The 19,874-nt window shown below is 37.0% G+C and overlaps 2 protein-coding genes and 1 long non-coding RNA gene across 7 annotated transcripts; 1 reads left to right on the top strand and 2 right to left on the bottom strand.

Annotated features, from left to right (window-relative positions):
* Window positions 1-2,060: 2,060 nt before the first annotated feature.
* Window positions 2,061-3,599, top strand: LOC135597317 (polyubiquitin 11-like). Its single transcript, XM_065090109.1, has 2 exons — window positions 2,061-2,218; window positions 2,709-3,599. Exon 2 carries the CDS (start codon window positions 2,709-2,711, stop codon window positions 3,396-3,398), a length of 690 nt encoding a protein of 229 aa, XP_064946181.1. The 5' UTR covers window positions 2,061-2,218; the 3' UTR covers window positions 3,399-3,599.
* Window positions 3,600-5,482: 1,883 nt separating this feature from the next.
* On the bottom strand, window positions 5,483-12,482 carry LOC135597316 (transcription factor ILR3-like). Its single transcript, XM_065090108.1, has 5 exons — window positions 12,223-12,482; window positions 9,243-9,305; window positions 9,063-9,140; window positions 8,806-8,968; window positions 5,483-5,996 (listed from the first exon to the last, which is right to left on the bottom strand). Exons 1-5 carry the CDS (start codon window positions 12,363-12,365, stop codon window positions 5,727-5,729), a joined length of 717 nt encoding a protein of 238 aa, XP_064946180.1. The 5' UTR covers window positions 12,366-12,482; the 3' UTR covers window positions 5,483-5,726.
* Window positions 12,483-15,654: 3,172 nt separating this feature from the next.
* Window positions 15,655-19,693, bottom strand: LOC135597314 (uncharacterized). Of its 5 annotated transcripts, none has more exons than XR_010481213.1 (4): window positions 18,758-19,693; window positions 18,500-18,665; window positions 17,687-17,776; window positions 15,655-16,861 (listed from the first exon to the last, which is right to left on the bottom strand). It is a non-coding gene; the product is annotated as an uncharacterized LOC135597314 (long non-coding RNA). The 5 variants fall into 5 exon arrangements; XR_010481215.1 differs by having other exon boundaries at window positions 18,500-18,835; window positions 18,926-19,693; XR_010481211.1 differs by having other exon boundaries at window positions 18,500-19,693.
* Between the last annotated feature and the right edge of the window lie 181 nt (window positions 19,694-19,874).

The following is a 19,874-nucleotide window of genomic DNA, read 5'->3' as shown; positions in this document are numbered from 1 at the left end:
GCCATGCGACTCGTGCCTTGACGACTTACACCCTTAACGACCAGCGCCCTCGGTAACTCACAACGCGCACCATGACTTGTCACCTATCATCGTGTGCCCTCGGCATCCGTCCCATCTTCAAGGATCCGTCACCTATCACCAAGAGCCTTACTCGTGCAAACCTCGGCATCCTTCCCGTCGACTAGTTGCCTATCACCCACAGCCTCAACGCCTTGCTCGTGTAAAGCGCAAACCCACGACCTTGGCCGTGGTGGTGCCTTTTACCTTCTGTTTTTTTTTAGGATTTTTTTTTGAATTGATCACCACATAAAGGATATTTATGTTTTGACATATCCTTGTCACATAACTATATTGAATTGTTAATTTGTTAGTGCCTCTTATTCTAATTAACTTGTATTGTTAATTGTTTTATGTAATGCATAACAAGAGTAAGTTGTGGACAAACGTTAGGATTTTATTAAAAGATACCTATAAAAATCAGGTTAATTAAATATTATATATATTAAAATATATATTTATCCTCACCATATCTGTGTTGTAATTTTTTTTTAAATGACATAGCACTGTCTGTCCTGTGTCTGTGCTTCTTAGGTGAAAAAATGAGGAAGAGGAATCTTGAGAAGATCCAATAGGTAAGACATATATATGTAAATGTATGTATATATATCTTACCTATTGGGGAGGCTAAAGATTCTTTTTTCTCGTTCTTTATATATATATATATATATATATATATATATATATATATAATTGATTTTTTTAATAAGTTTACTAAAATATCTCAAACAAATATGGAATCCAAAAGAATCATTTTCTAAAATATTAATTTAGCTAAAAGAACCCTAAAATGTAATAGAATCTAAAGAAAAACTCAATATCATATACGTATATACATATATACGTATATGTACATATACGTATATATACATATATATATATATATGTATGTATATGTACATATACGTGTATGTACATATACGTATATGTACATATATACGTATATATACATATATATATATATATGTATATGTATATATATACATATGTATGTATATGTACATATACGTATATGTACATATACATGTATATACATACATATGTATGTATATACATACATATGTATGTATATATACATATATATACACATATATATATACATATATATATATATACATATACATATATGTATATACATATGTATATACATGTATATACATATGTATATATACATATATATATATATATATATACATATATAAATATATATACATATATATATATATACATAATTGAATTTTTTTAATAAATTTACTAAAATATCTCAAACAAATATGGAATCCAAAAGAATCATTTTCTAAAATATTAATATAGCTAAAAGAACCCTAAAATGGAATAGTATATAAAGAAAAACTCAATATCACATTCACATCCTCTTAACATTTATACAACAGCTCAAATATCTATAGAACAAATAATTTAATGCATAAATGATTTCAAAGGAACCCGACTACAGGCTCCTCGCCCATCAATTTCCGAATGCAAGACAAGCAACAGAAATCGAAAAATAGTAAACCTTAAACCGATGCTAATAAAAATCCGAGATTCATTGCAAGAACTAACAAGATCAAGAACAGAAACCCTACTTTTATGCAAAAACAGAAGACTCGGAAGGGTAACGTCTCGCACCTGAATTGAGATTGGGGTCAGAAACAGGACAACCTTCGATCGAAGCGCGAAGAACACCAAAGGCTAGATTCGTTTGATGGACCAGCTAACGATCCAACGAAGGATAAGCTTCGTTTTCACCGAGAGCGAACCGAACGAAGACAATCATCTCCGCGTTAAGGTTGCAGGGAACATTTATATGGGTCCCACATGAATCAATTACATCATCGAGTACGCGTCATGCGTACATATTAAGAGTAGGTTTAGCGGCATCTTCATCGCCAGCTGTCATCGTTGACGGCGTCACGTAACGGAGACTTACCCTAACTCACGGAGGATTCTAGAGTGTTCAATCACATTCGCGAGGGTTCCACCGAATTCGCCGCCTCTCTCGATTTGGGTCGGTAACGTCACCTGTGAATACCCCTATGGCGCTCGGCAACGATAAATAGGGCTCCTCCCCACTCCCTTTTCTCCGTTCCAATTTGATTCTCTCCGATCCAATCAAATCTTTTCGAAGCGACCCAAAGGGCTTCAGCTTTCGCCTCTCAAGGTATCTTTCATTGCCTTTCTTCTTGTTGCTGTTCTGTGTTAGACGATGACGGTGTTGATTCACATAGGAGTGGTGATCTTGTTACGTGTTTGTGTGTGTGATTGGTTGATCGTTTCGGGTTTGATGCTCGTTCTTGTCTACGATCTGTGGTAGATTCAATGTGCTTCGATGAAGATTTTATCTTCGGCGTGTTGTTTGTTAGGATTTGATGGTTGTTCTTGTTAAAATCTGATAACTATTTGAAAACATTTCTGAATATTTTTAGATGTTGATTTGATCTTTTGCGAACTCTTGCCTTCTATATACCTCCCTCCGATCAAGTTTGTGGGTTCAATTGTTAGAACAAAGGGTTAAAATTGGTTCCTTTTGGATGGTTTGTCTCTTCTTTCTTTTGTTTTCTGCTTTAATCGTCTTTGATTGGCGTTCATGTCAGCGTTTTTCATATTCAGTTATTTGCTTCTAACTTTTTGTCTTTTAATCTACAAAACAGATGCAGATCTTTGTGAAGACGCTCACCGGGAAGACGATCACCCTCGAAGTCGAGAGCTCGGACACCATCGACAACGTGAAGGCCAAGATTCAGGACAAGGAAGGCATTCCACCGGACCAGCAAAGGCTCATCTTTGCGGGCAAGCAGCTCGAGGACGGCCGTACTCTTGCAGACTACAACATCCAGAAGGAGTCCACTCTTCACCTCGTCCTCCGCCTCCGAGGTGGGATGCAGATCTTCGTGAAGACGCTGACGGGGAAGACCATCACCCTTGAGGTCGAGAGCTCGGACACCATCGACAACGTCAAAGCCAAGATTCAGGACAAGGAGGGCATCCCGCCGGATCAGCAAAGGCTTATCTTTGCCGGCAAGCAGCTCGAGGACGGCCGCACCCTTGCTGACTATAACATCCAGAAGGAGTCCACCCTCCACCTCGTCCTTCGCCTCCGAGGTGGGATGCAAATCTTCGTCAAGACTCTTACCGGGAAGACGATCACCCTCGAGGTCGAGAGCTCGGACACCATCGACAACGTGAAGTCCAAGATTCAGGACAAGGAGGGCATCCCGCCGGACCAGCAAAGGCTCATTTTTGCCGGCAAGCAGCTCGAGGATGGACGCACTCTGGCCGACTACAACATCCAGAAGGAGTCCACCCTCCACCTCGTCCTCCGCCTCCGTGGCGGTTGCTGAACTCTGCCCGTCTCTCGGCGGCGGTGTTTGATTCGGAGGTGCAGTTACAAGTCCAGTTTATGAGTCGAAGCTTGTCTAGTCCTGTCTCCGTTCGTGCGTTTTGCTGCCGCTATCGTCGTGTTATCTGCAGTGCTTTCCTCTCCCCATGCGAATGCTGTGTCCCATCTAATAATAAGTGTAACAATATTCTGCCTTTCTTCACCATTGTTGGTCAGTGGGCTTCGCCAGTTCATTCTCGGTGGTGATCGCTGTCAAATATGCCTTCCAGAATACTCTGTTTTATGAAGTCAAGTCGAGATTCCGTTCGTATTCACATTTTCATAATGTTGATTATATTATATTATATTTGTTTAAAGTGGTAAATTTTTATTTTAAGAACTGTTAATAATGGACTTTTACATATAGCATCGTCGTATTTGATTTTTCTCAAGATTTTTTTTATAATTTGATAAAAAATATTTTTAATAAAATCATAAAAAGATGATAATTATTTCTGTTTAGATTTGATTTAGTTTTTAAAACTAAATCTAATTTTTAGACGAACCGAATCAAATCTAAATCTTAATTAATTTAATTTGATTTAATTAAATCTTAAATTATTTTTTATTTTTTTAATTATCCTTATCTCCTCCTTTACTCGCCTCTTTTCCCTCCTCCTCCTCCTCCTCCTTTTCCCTCTCCCTCTCCCTCTCCCTCTCCCTCGATCTTTTTCTCTCTTCACAGTTTACTTCAAAAAAAATATTATGCTCGAGATTAAATATAAAAAATATATTATTTTAAAAATTTATCATCCTAAATATATTAAAGATTAAATATATTATTTTATAAAAAAGAAAAATATTAATATATTATCCTAATAGTTATACAAAAATTTAGATAGGTTTGATGAAAATTAAGAGGTACACTTAGGATTTAATTTAAAAATATTTTATTTAAAACTATATTCATCCTAAAATTATAAAAAAATTAAAAAATATATATTATTAAATATATTATAATTATGTGCTAGTAATTTTAGAGAATTTTATATTGATTTGATGTAAATACCACAATTACACTCGTATTACGCTTAGATTATACTCATTCATAGATTCAACAAAATTCAACCTGATTCATTTTGAATCGGCCTAACCTAAAACTTAATGTCTAAATTGAACCAAATCGATACAGGATTTATGGCTTGAAATAGTCTAATTCAATAGTATTATCAAAATATTTTTTTAAAAAAAGATGCCTCTGTATGGGCACTTTATACGATAAAAACTCATTCATAAAGGTTTTATTTTGGTATATTATTCAATAAGAAATTATTTTATATATTATTTTTAGTTTGCTAATAATTATAATATGATGTACACATAATATCTAAATATTTGGATGAGTTATGATCGAAAATATATTATCGGCTAGTCATCTTTTGACAAGATCGAATATAAAAATATATTTTTAACACAACGAGAGGAACTTTTTTTTTTTTTCTACTACTCATGTCTAAGGTTTACTAACGTAGCAAGTGACTAAATCAAAAAAATCTTTCTTGATCTCAATCTTTATACAAATGACGCATCAGGAGCTTGGCGTTTTCATCTTCGATATAACTCCGACAATCCTATATATACGGGTTCAAATCATATTCAACTAACATGAATGTATAATTCCGTTTTCATCTTCGATATAACTCCGATAATCTTAACTGACATGAATGCATATTTCCGTTTTCTTCTTCAATATAACTCCGACAATCCTATATATACGGGTTCAAATCGTATTCAACTGACATGAATGCATATTTCCGTCGTCAACAGGGAGGGTCAGCCTTCTCCGTACACTCAAACGTTTTGCATGTGATTCTGACTAAAAGAGTCTTTTAAACCTATCAGTTTCTTTAAAAATCCAAATAACTTTTTATACTCTCCTAACACCCCAAAAAAGGGGAAAACTTTTGTTACCCTCCCACAATCAACACTACGTTGTATTTACTTTTCCCGACACAATATTTTTAGCAGAAAAAAGGTAACTTCTTCACACAATTAAGACCATGAATAAGAAAGTGCAGATTTTTTCAGATTTTCCACAATAGGACATGAGCATAATTAATCTTATAAACTACGTAGTTTACAGAGACAAATCTTATTCATAACCTACAACAACACAAAGGCATTTAAACCAGGTAACTGATCCCTGACAACTATAACTATTTTCAGACAAAGCTTTCGGTGAAGCAAATAAGGTCCAGGAAATCTATCTTAAGAAACTAAACATGAAATCAGCCCAGAACAAGTAGCATCAGCAACATATATCCATTCTGCAGCTCGATTTCCAGGTTGCTTATGCAACAGGTGGACATTTATCTGCATCCTGCGACGTATCGACATCGGCGGGGGGCATGAATTGCCACATGGGAAAGCTGGGGTAGCCGACGACAGGAACCATGAGCTTGTGTCCCGCAGCCTGCCCTTGGGCTGGGAAGAGGCTTGGAACCAGCGGTGGCTGAGGTACAAAGCTTGGTCTTGCATTCAAGAGCTTTACTTGCTGCTCCAAACTCTCCTTCTCTGCCTTCAGCTTCTGCTTCTCCTCGCGAAGCTCATTCTTCTCGGCCTGCAGAGAAAGTAACTTTTGATAAACTCAACGGTGAAGGAGTTGGTCAGAAGACCTAAAGTTCTAACAGGCAAAAGCAACTTAAATAATCATAACCAAGTAATGAATTGGGCAAAGAATAATGGTACAGCCCGAATCGAGGAATTGGCTTAACACTTGTGCCCTAGATGCCCTTGTCATCTTATAAGAAAATCTACATGCTACAAACTGAAACATATGTAATTTTATGAATTTCTGCCATATCAAAGAGATCTCACAGTAAATATTTCTACAAAGAATGTTTTATAATTTGAAATAGATAACTAAAATGTTGTTCAAACTGCCATAATTACATTTGGTATATTACTATTTTACAGAAGTACTACATGTTTCGGTTGTGTTGCACTCCCTGATTTTGCTAATCTATATTATATTCATATCAGGACTCTAAGATACTAATTGATTTCAGAAAGAAAAACAGAACAATCATAAAACATATCCTATTACTACTAAAAGTTGGTAAGCAAGCCTGATTAGCTGCTCCTTTCTTCACTAGGAGAGTCCAAAGAAATGGTCAATCCACTCCCATTCCAGCAAGAATTGAGCCTTTCAATTCTCCAAAACCATGGTGTTGTGGTGCGATTGTGAACCATGTAGGGTTTACGATCTGACTCATATCTGAAGTTATGAACAAGATGCATCCTAGATTCAAGAGCCCTGTGAACTCTAAAATATCACTACTTCTAGAACTCAACTTTGAATCAGATCTATAGAAACAGCAGAATCCAAACCAATTCATGAGCCCCTAGATGATATTCATGAGAAGGAATCTGCTGAACCCCTAGATGATATTCATGAGCCAAACCAATTCATTGAGACAAAAAGAAAAGAATCCAAAAGGAGAAGTTTACATAAAAGAAAATAGATCAAGGTGAAGAATTGTATCTGCTAAAGAAGGACAATTTGGGGCCTTCACAATTCACCAATCTACAAAGAATAATGGTCCAAGAGATGATTAAGATTTTTATATAAAGGTTGATGCAACAATGGGCCCCTACATTCATATAAAAGAGGTGAGACAACATATCAGCATTGCTCTAGGAACTACCTAGCCTAGTTTGACAGAAAACAAGGTACAACCAAGAAAAATTGATTGATGTGGTCCTAGGTAAGAGGATATGCAGTATTTAATACGAAAACCATACTTTTATAATAGAATACATAAATAAAAACATGAAGTGTCTCCATCATAGCATGTTCACAAGAAAACTTGATGGCAAAAAAAAAAAAAAAACACTCCGGTGAATTGGAGGACAGACATAGTATAACAGCAGAGGATGCAAGATTACTAAAGAATAAAAAACAAGATGATGAAAAACAATGACCAAAGTGGAAGAGAGGCAGGTGGTGAAAGAGACTAATATAAGATGGAGCCGAAGGAAAAAAAAAGCAGATGACAATGAGTAGATGATAATGAGAGCGAATGAGGACGACAAGAGTAAATGGTGATGAGAGGGAAGATAGGATCAATGACAAAGATGAATAAAGAGAGAGGACCGGAGTAGAGTACCAAAATTTTCTCTCACGAAAAAACTGGAATAATCTCAAAACATATCAAACGGATGATCACAATAAAGGGCATTTTAGTCATATGGATCAAAAGCAGTCCAATTAATAAACCAGACTGACCACAGGTCTAATTTCCAGTTGTTCAGACAGACTGATCCAGTCTAAGTTCTGTACCTATTGAACAAAACAGCAGTCGGGGGAAAAATGAATTCACCAGTAGTTAGATATGAAATGATTGAACAATAGCTAGCAAAATCATTAGATAAAAACCGAAAATGACCTTGAGTGACTTAACATTTCATTGAAGATCATATAGATTACAATCCAAATTAGTAATCTAGGAAACAACTTACAAGGAAACAAGATAAATAAACAAGTCTTAATCATCCCAACACAAATAATATTATATCAGTAGGCTAGGAATGCTATCTAGTAGAAGAATATGTCTGGATAACAACCAAGACGGGGGAAACAAAAGGTGGGAAGGGTCAAGTTTCCCCCAGAAATGTTCATTTGTTGTGTAAACAATGTTCCTCCAGGTGTTTCATAAAGGAGTCCAAGAAAGATCACTCGTTGCAATTTTTCAAGCACAGCAAAAATGTGGAGAAAACAGTCAATAGAAACTTAGAACTTAGAAGTGCAATATGAGAAGTTAGAACATAAAAATTCAAAGGCACAAGAGACTGACATTAGAGCTGGAAAAAACAAATGGTAATTGAAATTGATTCTGGAAGAGTCAAACAATTGTCAACTTTGGCAAAGAGTACTATCTTCAATATTGGCTTCAAAGGAATCAGCCACATGCGAAGAACATGGCACAGCAATCATAAATCTGATGGCATATAGTACCAGTCACTCAGGAATTCCACACCATTCCCTACATGTAGCTTCTTACTGTCATAAGTAATTGCTAAAACAGTGGTCTCAATCTCAAATTAATAAAATCAATGCTGCAGTAACTATTTCTGAGCCATGACATTTTATTCAACACTACTAAAATGGAAAACAGAATTTAACTGCTATCCTTCCATGAAAATTTATGATTATTAACATTCAATCATAATTAATATATAATTACAATCAATAAAATAAAATAAATATCAAAGACTACTAATTAAACAAAACAGAAGATTACTAATTGAACAGCTTCAACATTATTTTGATTTCAAAGTCATACAAGAAAGAAGACGAAAATGAGTACAGACAGCACACACACACACACACAAATATGGCATAAGTGTAACATGAAAGGACCGCTTGCCTTCAGTTCTTTTATCTTTTCCTGGAGACTGTCATTTGAATCTTTTAGCTTCTGTGCTTCGTTTCGTAACTGAATCACCACACGAGCAGCGTCACTTAAAATAGCTGCTTTGTCTGTCTTTGGTGGATTCCCAGGATCAAGGAGAGAGCTGAGTTCCATGAACCTAAAATTGAGAAAATGTGAAAACCCTGAAGGCATGCAAGAAGGATGATAATCCACAACATAAGCAATAATCATGTGATAATGAATTAATTTACCTATCATTTAACCTTTCCCTTCTCATCTTCTCCCTACAAGCTTTAGAGGCAGGTCTACTGCAGGATTCTGATCTGACACTGCAACGCATAGATGCTTTGCAATTACAAAGTTGATACACACTGATGTACATAAAGTAATGTACTAAAAATCCCTAGTATCATGATCAAAAGGACTCGAACCGTTTTGCAGAGCCGGGTTCCTTGAGTCCATCAGAATTTACAAACGGGCTATCAATATCCACACTGCCATAGAGAACACATACGTATGAAATTGGAATATCAGAAACAAGATGGAACAGAATAGAACAAAAATTGCATCTAAAATATGTGTTCCAGTGTGGCAAGAGGATGCAACACAATGGTAACAATTAAAAGCAGAACAAATGCAAGGTTCAGTAAAAAGACAGCAGCAGGTACAGAATTCTTGCAAGTCATGGACATGGAACAGCAAATCTTAACATCGGCGGTATGGAATAATTTATTAACACAAAATATATCAGAAAATCCCAAAACTATTGAATAATTTATTAATTTAAAATTCAATAATAGGCACATACAACTTTTGGCTTCAAATCCCGACAGAGCATAATGATGGGAGATGCAATTAGCCTACAGAATCTGTTATTAGAAAATAAAAAAAAATACAAAGCAGAACTTTGGCTAAACCACAAATAAGCAGAGGGATATAAAGCAGTGCACAGGACAACAGGGAAGGGTCAGGCCATGCCAGGACAAATGGAAACATCAACTCCTACCACACCCCAAAGAAAAAAGAAGACAAAAGTATCAGATGGCAACATGTCTACCATCACTGTCCAATTGTTAGCAGCATCTTGTATGTTGATGTTGCCTTGTCAGTGCAGGAGTTTGCCTGGTTTATATGGATGAGCAGATTGTCAATATAATTTTGCATCAACATCATGTCGTTGAGCGCCTTGATCAGTATATAGGAGATGTCACAAAGCTTAACTCATCAAGGGAGAAACAGGCAGTAAAAGAACAATTGCATATGGTTGTCACTGTAGAAGTTTTTAGCAGCAGTAACCAAAGATGTCCCTAAAATAAACAGTTACAGATGACATGCCCTAATCAACTCTTGTCTAGTTCGAGAAAGAGAAGTCTCCACAAGAGACTAGAGAGAGAAAAGAGTACTGCTAGAAAATAGAGAGCGTTGTCTAAAAAGATGCTCCACCTTTCTATAAAACTTGTTCTACTTTTCTATAATATAATAGAATAAGAAGTCTACCCAAGGAGGTTCACAATGCCCTTATATAAAACTTGTTCTACCTTTCTCCTAGTTATAATAGACTAATAGTAGAAAGAGAATAAAAATCTGTGCAACAGAAGCTAATCTCCCCGCTTTGGTATGATCAAACAGTCAAGGTTAGACTTCTAATTTGGTCAGACTTTTGTTTGGCTGTGTTAGACTTCAGCCTTCATCTGGGTCCTACAATGACACTGAGCAGCACGTTGAGACAATCTAGGGTTCATTTCCCTTGTCTTGTGCCCAGTGAGATACCAGAAATCCCTGAACAAGTGTTAGTCTTCAGCCTTCATCTGGATCCTATAATGACACTGGGCAGCACATTGAGACGATTTAAGGTTTAGTTCCCTTGTCTTGTACCTAGTGAGGTACCAAAAAATCACTGAATGTTTACAGAAATCAGGACATTCCAATCTCTTGTTCAGATAAGGATAGGCCTCACCAGACGGCCACCGGGCCTTGGTGACCAACACCCAGTGCTGCAGCTGTTACTCATCCTCGTCTGCTGCTGCTCCTCTAGCTGAGTCAGTACGTGCCTGAGTTCATTTATTTGACTCAATTGTATCATAACAGCTTACTCTTATTTCTAGTTTTCTACTGCAGTAACTGATGCAAAACTATGTTCTCAAAATTATCAAATGTGAAGAAATGACAACCTATATAGACTCCAGCTCCATAATAGAGGTTTAAGGCATGATCTGCCTTTTCCAAGTTGAGTATTCGTCACTAAGGCATATGAGAACCATCCAACTAAAAAATTTCTCTTTGGACCAAACAAAATGAAATTCTCTCTCCTGCACCAGGCCTTTTCATTAAGCAGAAAGTGCCAGTCCAATCATGATTCAACAGGATGAGAGCCTTTTAAAGATAATATTCTATATGTTCTATAATTTAAAATATTCATTGGTTCATGTGTTTGATCTATTTATTTGCACAACAAGGTTTTGTTGATAAGCAAATAAAACAATCGTAAGGATAATATTCTATATGCAATTATGAGACATCCCAACAAACATCTTTAAAAAAAAAAGGTTCGCTCCATGAATCTACCACAAACCTAGAACTTAATTGTCGTCCACTTCATTATGCAGTCTGATGACCTTATGCATTGGATAATCACATCTCTCCACGTATTAGCTCACTGATATGTTCTTCTCTTAGATGGGAACACATGATGCAGGACAAGAGTTAACAGTGAGAAGAATCGCTGATTATAAGCAGAAAGTACATAATTTTCTCCAACCAGACCAAGTAACCTAAATTACCAACTCATATAAAGCACCAGGCGTTTCCTAGACAATTGAAATCAAATGGATTATCGATCTACAATGCCTTAAAAACCAAAACTAAGCTGTAAATTTATCTGATACAATATCAAGTTGCTGATGCAAATATATACTTTGCTTCACAGTTTTCTATACAGACGATGAGGGAAAAATTAAGATCCTATTAAAGCAGCATATTATCCCAGAAAACACTAAGAAAAACAGGTACCATTATACCAACTGGTACATATCATCAAACTTGTTCTCAATCATGCCAACAGTACAAATAAGTCTAAGCAGTATAACAGGTGAGATCATCCATGACCATGAACAAGTTATTAAAAGTCTTCTTCCATACAATTGTAAACCCTAACAAACAACTACAGATGGTTTGTCCCCTAGATCATACATGTTTATCATAATATATATAAAAGAGCATCAACCAAGATGCATCAATAGCAGCACCAAGCATTAGATCAAGGACCACCCTATCTAAACGAACAAGGGAAACAAAAGATATAAGAATCAAATCTTCCAAAGGCTAACAAGCGAGATCTGGGTTCCATCCAACACGCAGAGCGATCGGGACAGTGTAAGAACCAAAAAACCCCAAGTCTCCGACTCGAATTACCTAACACCGGAAGAGGTGTTGAAGCCCTGAGGGGGCCAGCAGAGCCCGCCAACATCGTTCGCCGCGAAATCGCCCCCCGCGTGGGGGATGTCATCGATCAGGGAGCACTCCAGGAACCAATTGGGGTTCTCGGAGGATCCCATTCTCCGATCCGTCACCGGAAACCTAGATTTCTCCGACAGGGCACAGGGACACGATTCCGGCGACGATCCGCCGTTACGCAAAGATGGCTCCCCTTTTTTCTCCTTTAATTAGTCGCTTGGTCGTCTTGAAGGGCGAGAAGATAGGGTTCGATTTTTAAAGCAGAGACCGAATCACAAAGCATGACGTGGCAATAATACTTGGGCCGAGCCTAATCCAGTAGGATTTGTGGAACTGGGTTGGATGATCTGAATCATATATTTTTTTGATATTTTTATGATATGAACTTCGATAGCGTTGGCAAATAATAACAAAGAAATATGTGCTCTTTGTTTCGTTAACGGGAGTGAAACAAGAAACTAATTTTTGTGAGGACCTCACCTTTTCTCATCCACTTACTAAAATGTCACTCACAAATAAATCTAAAAATAATACTTAATCTTCTCGTTAATCCACTCCAAACATCACAAGAAAATGGACAGTTCAAAAAAATAGTGATCTCGATAATCCAACTCAATCCCACAAATAACAAGACGGGAAGATTTGATAAAAAAAAGTTTCTGATTGATAGGAAGAATAGCATCGATCAATTATCAGCCAACATATAACCTGGGTACTCAATTGAAAGAAGAAGATTAAGATTACCCTCAATTTGTCTACCCATATGGACAAAGATTTAAGATATAATAGTTATAGGCTCTCTCCCACAAAATATTTAACACTTTTATAACTAAGCATAAAAGCTCATCTCCACCCTTTCCGCACAAGGGAGCATTGACCTTGGCATAGACATTGATGAGATATTGGCATCTATTCAAAAACCTACATCTCTCACCCCTAAGGATGGCCTCGAGCTACTTACTCGTCTCTATTGAAGTATTATTAAATTTCACTTATATCATCATGTATATGCATCATGCCCATTCTAATCGTCTTGTATCTGCATCTACATCGACAGGAGGTGAGATATCTACGTCCGCCTTGTGTTGCTCTACATATGTGTCAATGGGACGTAGAGCTTTTACCTCACTTCTCATCAACATAGATGCAAAGTGGTGCCAATGTTAATACAGGATGATGCAAAGCAGCTATCATCTTCGTCCTTTGTCTCCTCTCCCTTTGTATCACCTTCCATCGTCGCTCTCCCTCCTCTTTCCCCCATAAGAAGCCATAGAGGTCCCTCAAGCTCCACCTTTAGGATTATATCTTATCTGTTTCCAAGGATATCTTCGAGATCCACCAACATCATCAAATCGCCATCATTGTTATGATCGTCGCCTCGCCTTAATCGTTGAAGTTCGGATCGACATTGATAAGACTGACCACTGTATCGTTTTCATCAACTACCACCATAACAACTACCTGTGAACCTCAACGACATCGCTATCTGCCATCACCATAATAGTTGATTAAAAAAATTTAATTAGAATATAATAAAAAAAATATAATTGAGATATTAAAATTATCTTTTTATTTATCATTTTTATATTAATCATATATGCATTGTCTCTTTCGCTTATAAAGTCAATGATGTTAAGATAAATAAAATAAAATATTTTATTTTAATAATTATAATAATTTTAATATATAATTTTTAAATCTAGCATGAACGATCAGATTGTTAAAGATTAACTACAGGAGTCCCTTATTTAAAAGCAAAGCCCGCCTCTCTCCGAACGCTATCAAAAGCGATACACGACAGTGGTGGCCAAATCTCTACTTCTCCGATTCCCAAGTCTTGAGTACGTCATCGCCATGGTCGGTCGGGGGAAGTCGATCGGCTCAGCCACGGCAAAGAAGTCCATGTCGAGAAGCAGCAACGCCGGCCTCCAGTTTCCCGTTGGCCGGATCGCCCGTTTTCTCGCTGCCGTACACCGAGCGCGTTGGCGCTCCCTTCTATCTCGCTGCCGTACTTGAATACCCTGCCGCTGAGGTGCGTGGATCCCCTCCCTTTCTCGAAATGTTCCCTTACGATTGTATTCTCTCCGCCGTTCGACAAGGGTCTTTTTTGTTGATTTGTTGAGTGTAATCTGTGTTCGATTCTTCTTGCGATATATTCTCTGTCTCTCCTCTTCAATTTGGGGGATCTTTTCTTGAAATCCGTGGTTTGTGTAGTTTATGCAAAATCTAGGATTTAAGATCCTTTTTTTTTTTTTTTTTTTCATGCGTGTGAAATTTGGGTTCTTCGGCGGTTTCCAGCAATATATTCCCGGGTTTGGTTGCAATTTCCCTTCAGGATTTGTAGTTTTTGGATCTGGATTAGTCTTGCAATTAATTCTCTTGATTTCCTTCTTTCCAGCTTTAGTCTTTCGTGTTATTTTGCTGTCGTTTGGTTTGGTGTGGCTCATTCTCTGCTTTGTGATTAGGTTTTGGAGCTAGCTGGGAATGCGGCGGCGGACAAAAAACACTTGAAAATTAGTTATAAGATTTTCTGAGTTTTTTTAAGGATATAAAAAAGTTTTTGAAGATTAGAGTTACACTGTTTTTATACTCTATTTAAAAAAAATATTAACTTCATTCAAAAAGAATGTAACTCACATTCCATATTTTTAAAAGATTCTTAAATTTTCAGAGAACATTGTAAACAGTTACAATGCCTGTATGACCATTTTTTTTCTATTTTTGAACCATTAAAATAGACAAAAATTATATCAACCCTTTAAAAGTACGAAATTATGGTTTTTATTAATTTACCCAATTTAAACTGAAGTTTGCCTTAACTTTAGGATTAAAAACCACTTAAATATTATTGTAAAATATTTTTTTGTGAGATTTTAAGGATATTAAAATATACTACATACAAGTGGAATATTAGTTGTATGCCATAATCAAAGTCAAAATGGTATTCCGATTCTGCCCTATAAAACAACTAGGAAGTTTTTGTTATTTGGAAGGATTCCAGAAAGAAAACTATTCGTGGAGTTATTTACTAATCCTTTTTACCTTTTTGATTTCTCCTAAACATAATCATGAACAATGAATTATGAATTTTTTATCTATTATTCTTTCTCATTTGTTAGCCATCTCAGAACACTTGCTTTATGTGAGGATAAGTAAGATAAATACTGTTAAAAAAAAAAACAAAAACATGGATACATGAAAATTCTCTAAAATCAATAAATTGCTGCAATGTTCGAGAACAACAATATTTGAAAAAGAAGACATGGGTCATCCCATATCAGAAAGGTGACCAATTTATCTACTGTACATCTTGTTCATATTGAGACACTGAACCTTTGTGTTGCTTGTTAGGAAAGAGAAGAAATGCCAAAATTTTGGCAAGACAATACCTGTGGCAATCAAAATCTTTGTTTCATCTCATAACAAGGAATCTCATTGACACTTTCATATTTTTCGATATAGAACATACAAGTGAAGCAAATGAACAAGCACTTACAACCCAATTGAAAACACTGAAACAACCGAGAGAGTCTAGGGAGGATCAGTGTACACAAACTTATCAAAACAAATAAGAAGTCAATGGAGAATCTGGTACTATGGGATCACAAAGTCAAACTTTGAGTTGTTGTGTTAAATATAACAAATTCATAGATAGGAGCTAATATTTGGGCAAAAAATGTCTACCTTAAGGCTTTTTAGGCAGTTTTTTCAGGAACAACACCAATGGCTACTTTTGACATGGACAGTTTAAGGACATATTCTTTTCTTTTATAGGAGTGCTTTGATTGGTATTTGCTAGAATTGGATGGTGAGTTCCTCAAGTCTCCTCCCCTTCAAACCTTTAAATTAGTTTTGCTGCACAAGTTCATGTATAGCTTTCTCCCCCTCTTCCTCTATTCTTCTTCTTTCTTCTTCTGCTCATTATAATCTTTCTCCATGATCAGGAGATGTGTCAAACTTCATCAGATTATCTTCCCAACATCATACCCTGAAATGATCAGGAGTTGTGTCAAGACCTCACTCAGGCTCTTGACCCAAAGGAATCACCACAGCAATGCATCTTCGTTTGTGTGGGAAAAACCTTATTCCGGGTGGATCAAGTTGAACTTTGACGGAGCTTCCAAGTGCAAATTCAGCAACGCCAGCATAGGTGGTGTGTGCCGGGACCACGAAGGGCTGTTCATGCTGGGATATGCTGAATGCATTGGGAGGGCGACGAGCTCCGTTGCAGAGTTAGCTGCTTGCAAACGAGGCCTTGAGCTGGCCTTGCAGAACGGGTGGCACAGTATCTGGGTTGAAGGCGATGCAAAGACGGTGGTAGATGTTTTCATGAACGAGGTGAGATTGAAGTCCAAGGAAGATCTAAGAATTGTGAGAGAGATTAGGGTGTTGATTCCCCAGCTGAATGACTTCAGTGTATCCCATATATACAGGCAAGGGAACAGAGTTGCTCATGAGTTTGCCAAACTGGGATACCGATATCAAAAGCCACAAATTTGGCGCAACAATCCCCCCAATGAAGTACAGCGACTTCTTCGCCATGATGCTGAAGCTGAAGTCATTATTCTTAAGAAATAGATTTCTCTAAAGATGCTTCCTGCATTTCAGTAAGATTAGTCTTGAGTCAAACTCGGTCGAGACCATCACATTAGAGATTGAACACTAATGTAAAACAAAAGTAACTTTAAAAGCTTAAGCTGTTAAGCTATGGGTGAAACTTTAATCATTTAGCTTTTTCAACCCTTAGCAATATATGGCTGTGATTTAATTTTTCTTTCAATCTTCATCTTATACATAAATATTTTCCTAATATCTACTTGTTCATGTGTGAATTCATCTATCTTCCCCTTATCCATAGGTTTTAAGTGAATTATGATTTGACATATTATCTGGCTCACTTTGCTACAATCAACATCTAAATTTATTTTACTCATTTCTTTTATCAATCTTGGGTCTAATGAGTTTGAGCCAAACTAGGTCAAGACTACCATATATGAGATCGGATACTAATGAGAACAATGTGCTATTAAGTTATAACTCAAACATAACTAAATATTACCCATTTCTTCAAATCCTTAGAAATGTGAAACTATTATTTAGTCTTTATCCAATCTTTATCTCACATATGAATATTTTTCTAATAGTATATTACCTAGTTGAAGAGGATGCAATGCCTTCAAGAGAATCCTGCTTCCAAAGAGTTTACTTGAGATTTTGAACTTAGTTAAAATCAAACAAAACTTACAAGGGGTAATTCAATAGATTTTTAAGCACTTATGCAACCTCTATTGCATTGTGCTTTAGTAGATTATATTTCGAATGCTACTACTCAAACACCTCAATGCCATAGATCTTCCAATCATATCTGTCTACAAGTGTGTATGGGAAGGTATTGAAAAGTTCCATGTGCAAGAAATCTCACCTACCATCATGATCATCATGATCATTATATCCACCACCACCAAATGCTGCCAGGAGCATTACTCTTAACAAAATATTACAGTCATCTCCACTGCTGACATTTTCACCACCATAAGCATAAATTCACATGTTAGTTGGACAAGTAGAGGAGGGACAACTCTGAAATTTGAAATATTACACATTTTTCTATTTTTTTATGGAGAATAAATTGGAAAACAAAGATGAAATTAAACGCATCCTAAATGCTTCTTGGGTATCATAAACTATTACTCTAATCGAACCCTCTGTCCCACACCAACAAATTAGCATACCAGTCTTCTTACATAGCCCAGATGATTGTAGGTTTTGCACCCTGAGCAGAGAGGATATCAACCATGTGTTTCTAATGTGGCTTTTCCTTACAGATACAGAGATCCATTTTCGATGTTTCTAATACATTTGATGAACCTGCTAACTTCAGTTCCTTCTGGAATAACGAGACAAGAAGACATTTTATCAAGAATCATCAATTTGTTAAGATATAAATCAATATATTATGTTTCATCTAATGACTTAAACTTTTAAATGATATGATGATAGTAAAAAAATAGATATGGAATGTTCAAATCATATCTATGCATGCATTAAAAGGGAAAATGTGTCTCTTTGACTCTCACGTGCTTTGTTTGAGTCAGTCTACCACCGTTATGTGAGGATGAGCATTAAGAATATAGCTCATAAAATCATGTCTCAAATACTGGATTAAATTTTTAGATGAAACAACAAATGTAGCTTAAGAGGCTCAAGAAAAAGAAAAAGATGAATCGTTACTAACCTGGCGAGTAAGTAAGAAGTCAGTCTTGACATGCTCTCTTTGTCATGTTCACATGATAGATCCAAAGAGCTCTCTCTTCTTCTGTTCAATGTGGTTTCTCTATTTTGCAATCGGAAAATTGCTTTTACCACGCTCCACTTTCCAATATATTCAGTAGATTGCTATCCTGTCCTTCAAGAAAAAGTATCAACTGCTAAGAACTGAAACCAGATCTCATTACTCTTTTTTCTTTTTGGTAGAAAAACTAGAAATATTTACTTTGTTCAAAAACCATAACTTTGCATGTAGAATTCCCTCATCTGCTTCCAACTTTCTTCCACCAGGATAAGAGACATGCTACTTAAAAGGTACTCGTGCACATCCATTAGTCCCACTTATGACTGAAACCTAGTCCCTTTGTTTAATGCACAAGGAGAGGCATGTTACCTGGTCTTCATCACTGAGAAATTGCACAAAGATCATGGACATGCCAGGACACCATATCTGCTTCCGCTCGCCAACAAACTACCTTTATCTTGGGTTAGTAATTTGAGTCAAATGGTTCGATCCTCCTAGGTCATGGCAGTCTTAGCTGCATTTCCTCCAACAAATGAAGTGCTGCATTTCTTCAAACAACTTGAAGCCCAACTCCGCTTGACCACACACGCGACAGACACATGTATCAATGAAGTGCTGCATTTCCTCGAACGACTTCAAGTCCAACCCCACCTGACCACACACGACATACATAAATATCATTGAGGTGCCACATTTCCTCGAACACCTTCAAGGCCAACCCCACCTGATCACACGGCATAAATATTAAGGTGCCTCATTTCCTCGAACACCTTCAAGCCCAACTCTCGCTCGATCACACATGGCGCACATTTTTATCAATGAAGCGCCGCATTTCCTCGAACAACTTCAAGCCCAACGCCACCTGACCACAGACGGCATACATATTTATCGATGCAGTGCCGCAAGCATATCAATTGAGAGTCCTGGAGAACACAGTCATCTTGATGCCGTTGCTCCTCGCGTGGCCATGGCAGCGCTTCCCCTGCCCCAAGGGCCGTCCACAGCACGAGGTTGCGCCCCACGCTGCCGCCCACAAACATTCGGTTACTTCCCCTGAGTGGGCAAATGACGGCACTTTGACTTAACAAGTCAACCGGCTCCACCAGGCCATTAATGAGGCCACAACCCTCGCCGACTTCGGTCACTCTCCGGTCCTCTTACCAGACCTTATGACATCATCATGCATGGCATTAATAATACTAATAATATTAATAATGTACATTATATCGTTATGGAAAAGAAATCGTTACAAATCTATCATGCAAAAGCTTCTTGCCGTTAAAGAATTTCTATTCAGTCAGACTAATTTTTGTGGTTT

Source organism: Musa acuminata, chromosome BXJ1-11 (assembly GCF_036884655.1).
Source record: "Musa acuminata AAA Group cultivar baxijiao chromosome BXJ1-11, Cavendish_Baxijiao_AAA, whole genome shotgun sequence".
NCBI lineage: Eukaryota > Viridiplantae > Streptophyta > Magnoliopsida > Zingiberales > Musaceae > Musa > Musa acuminata.
The sequence above is the reverse complement of the archived record's forward strand: the minus strand, read 5'-3'. Positions and strand labels throughout refer to the sequence as shown.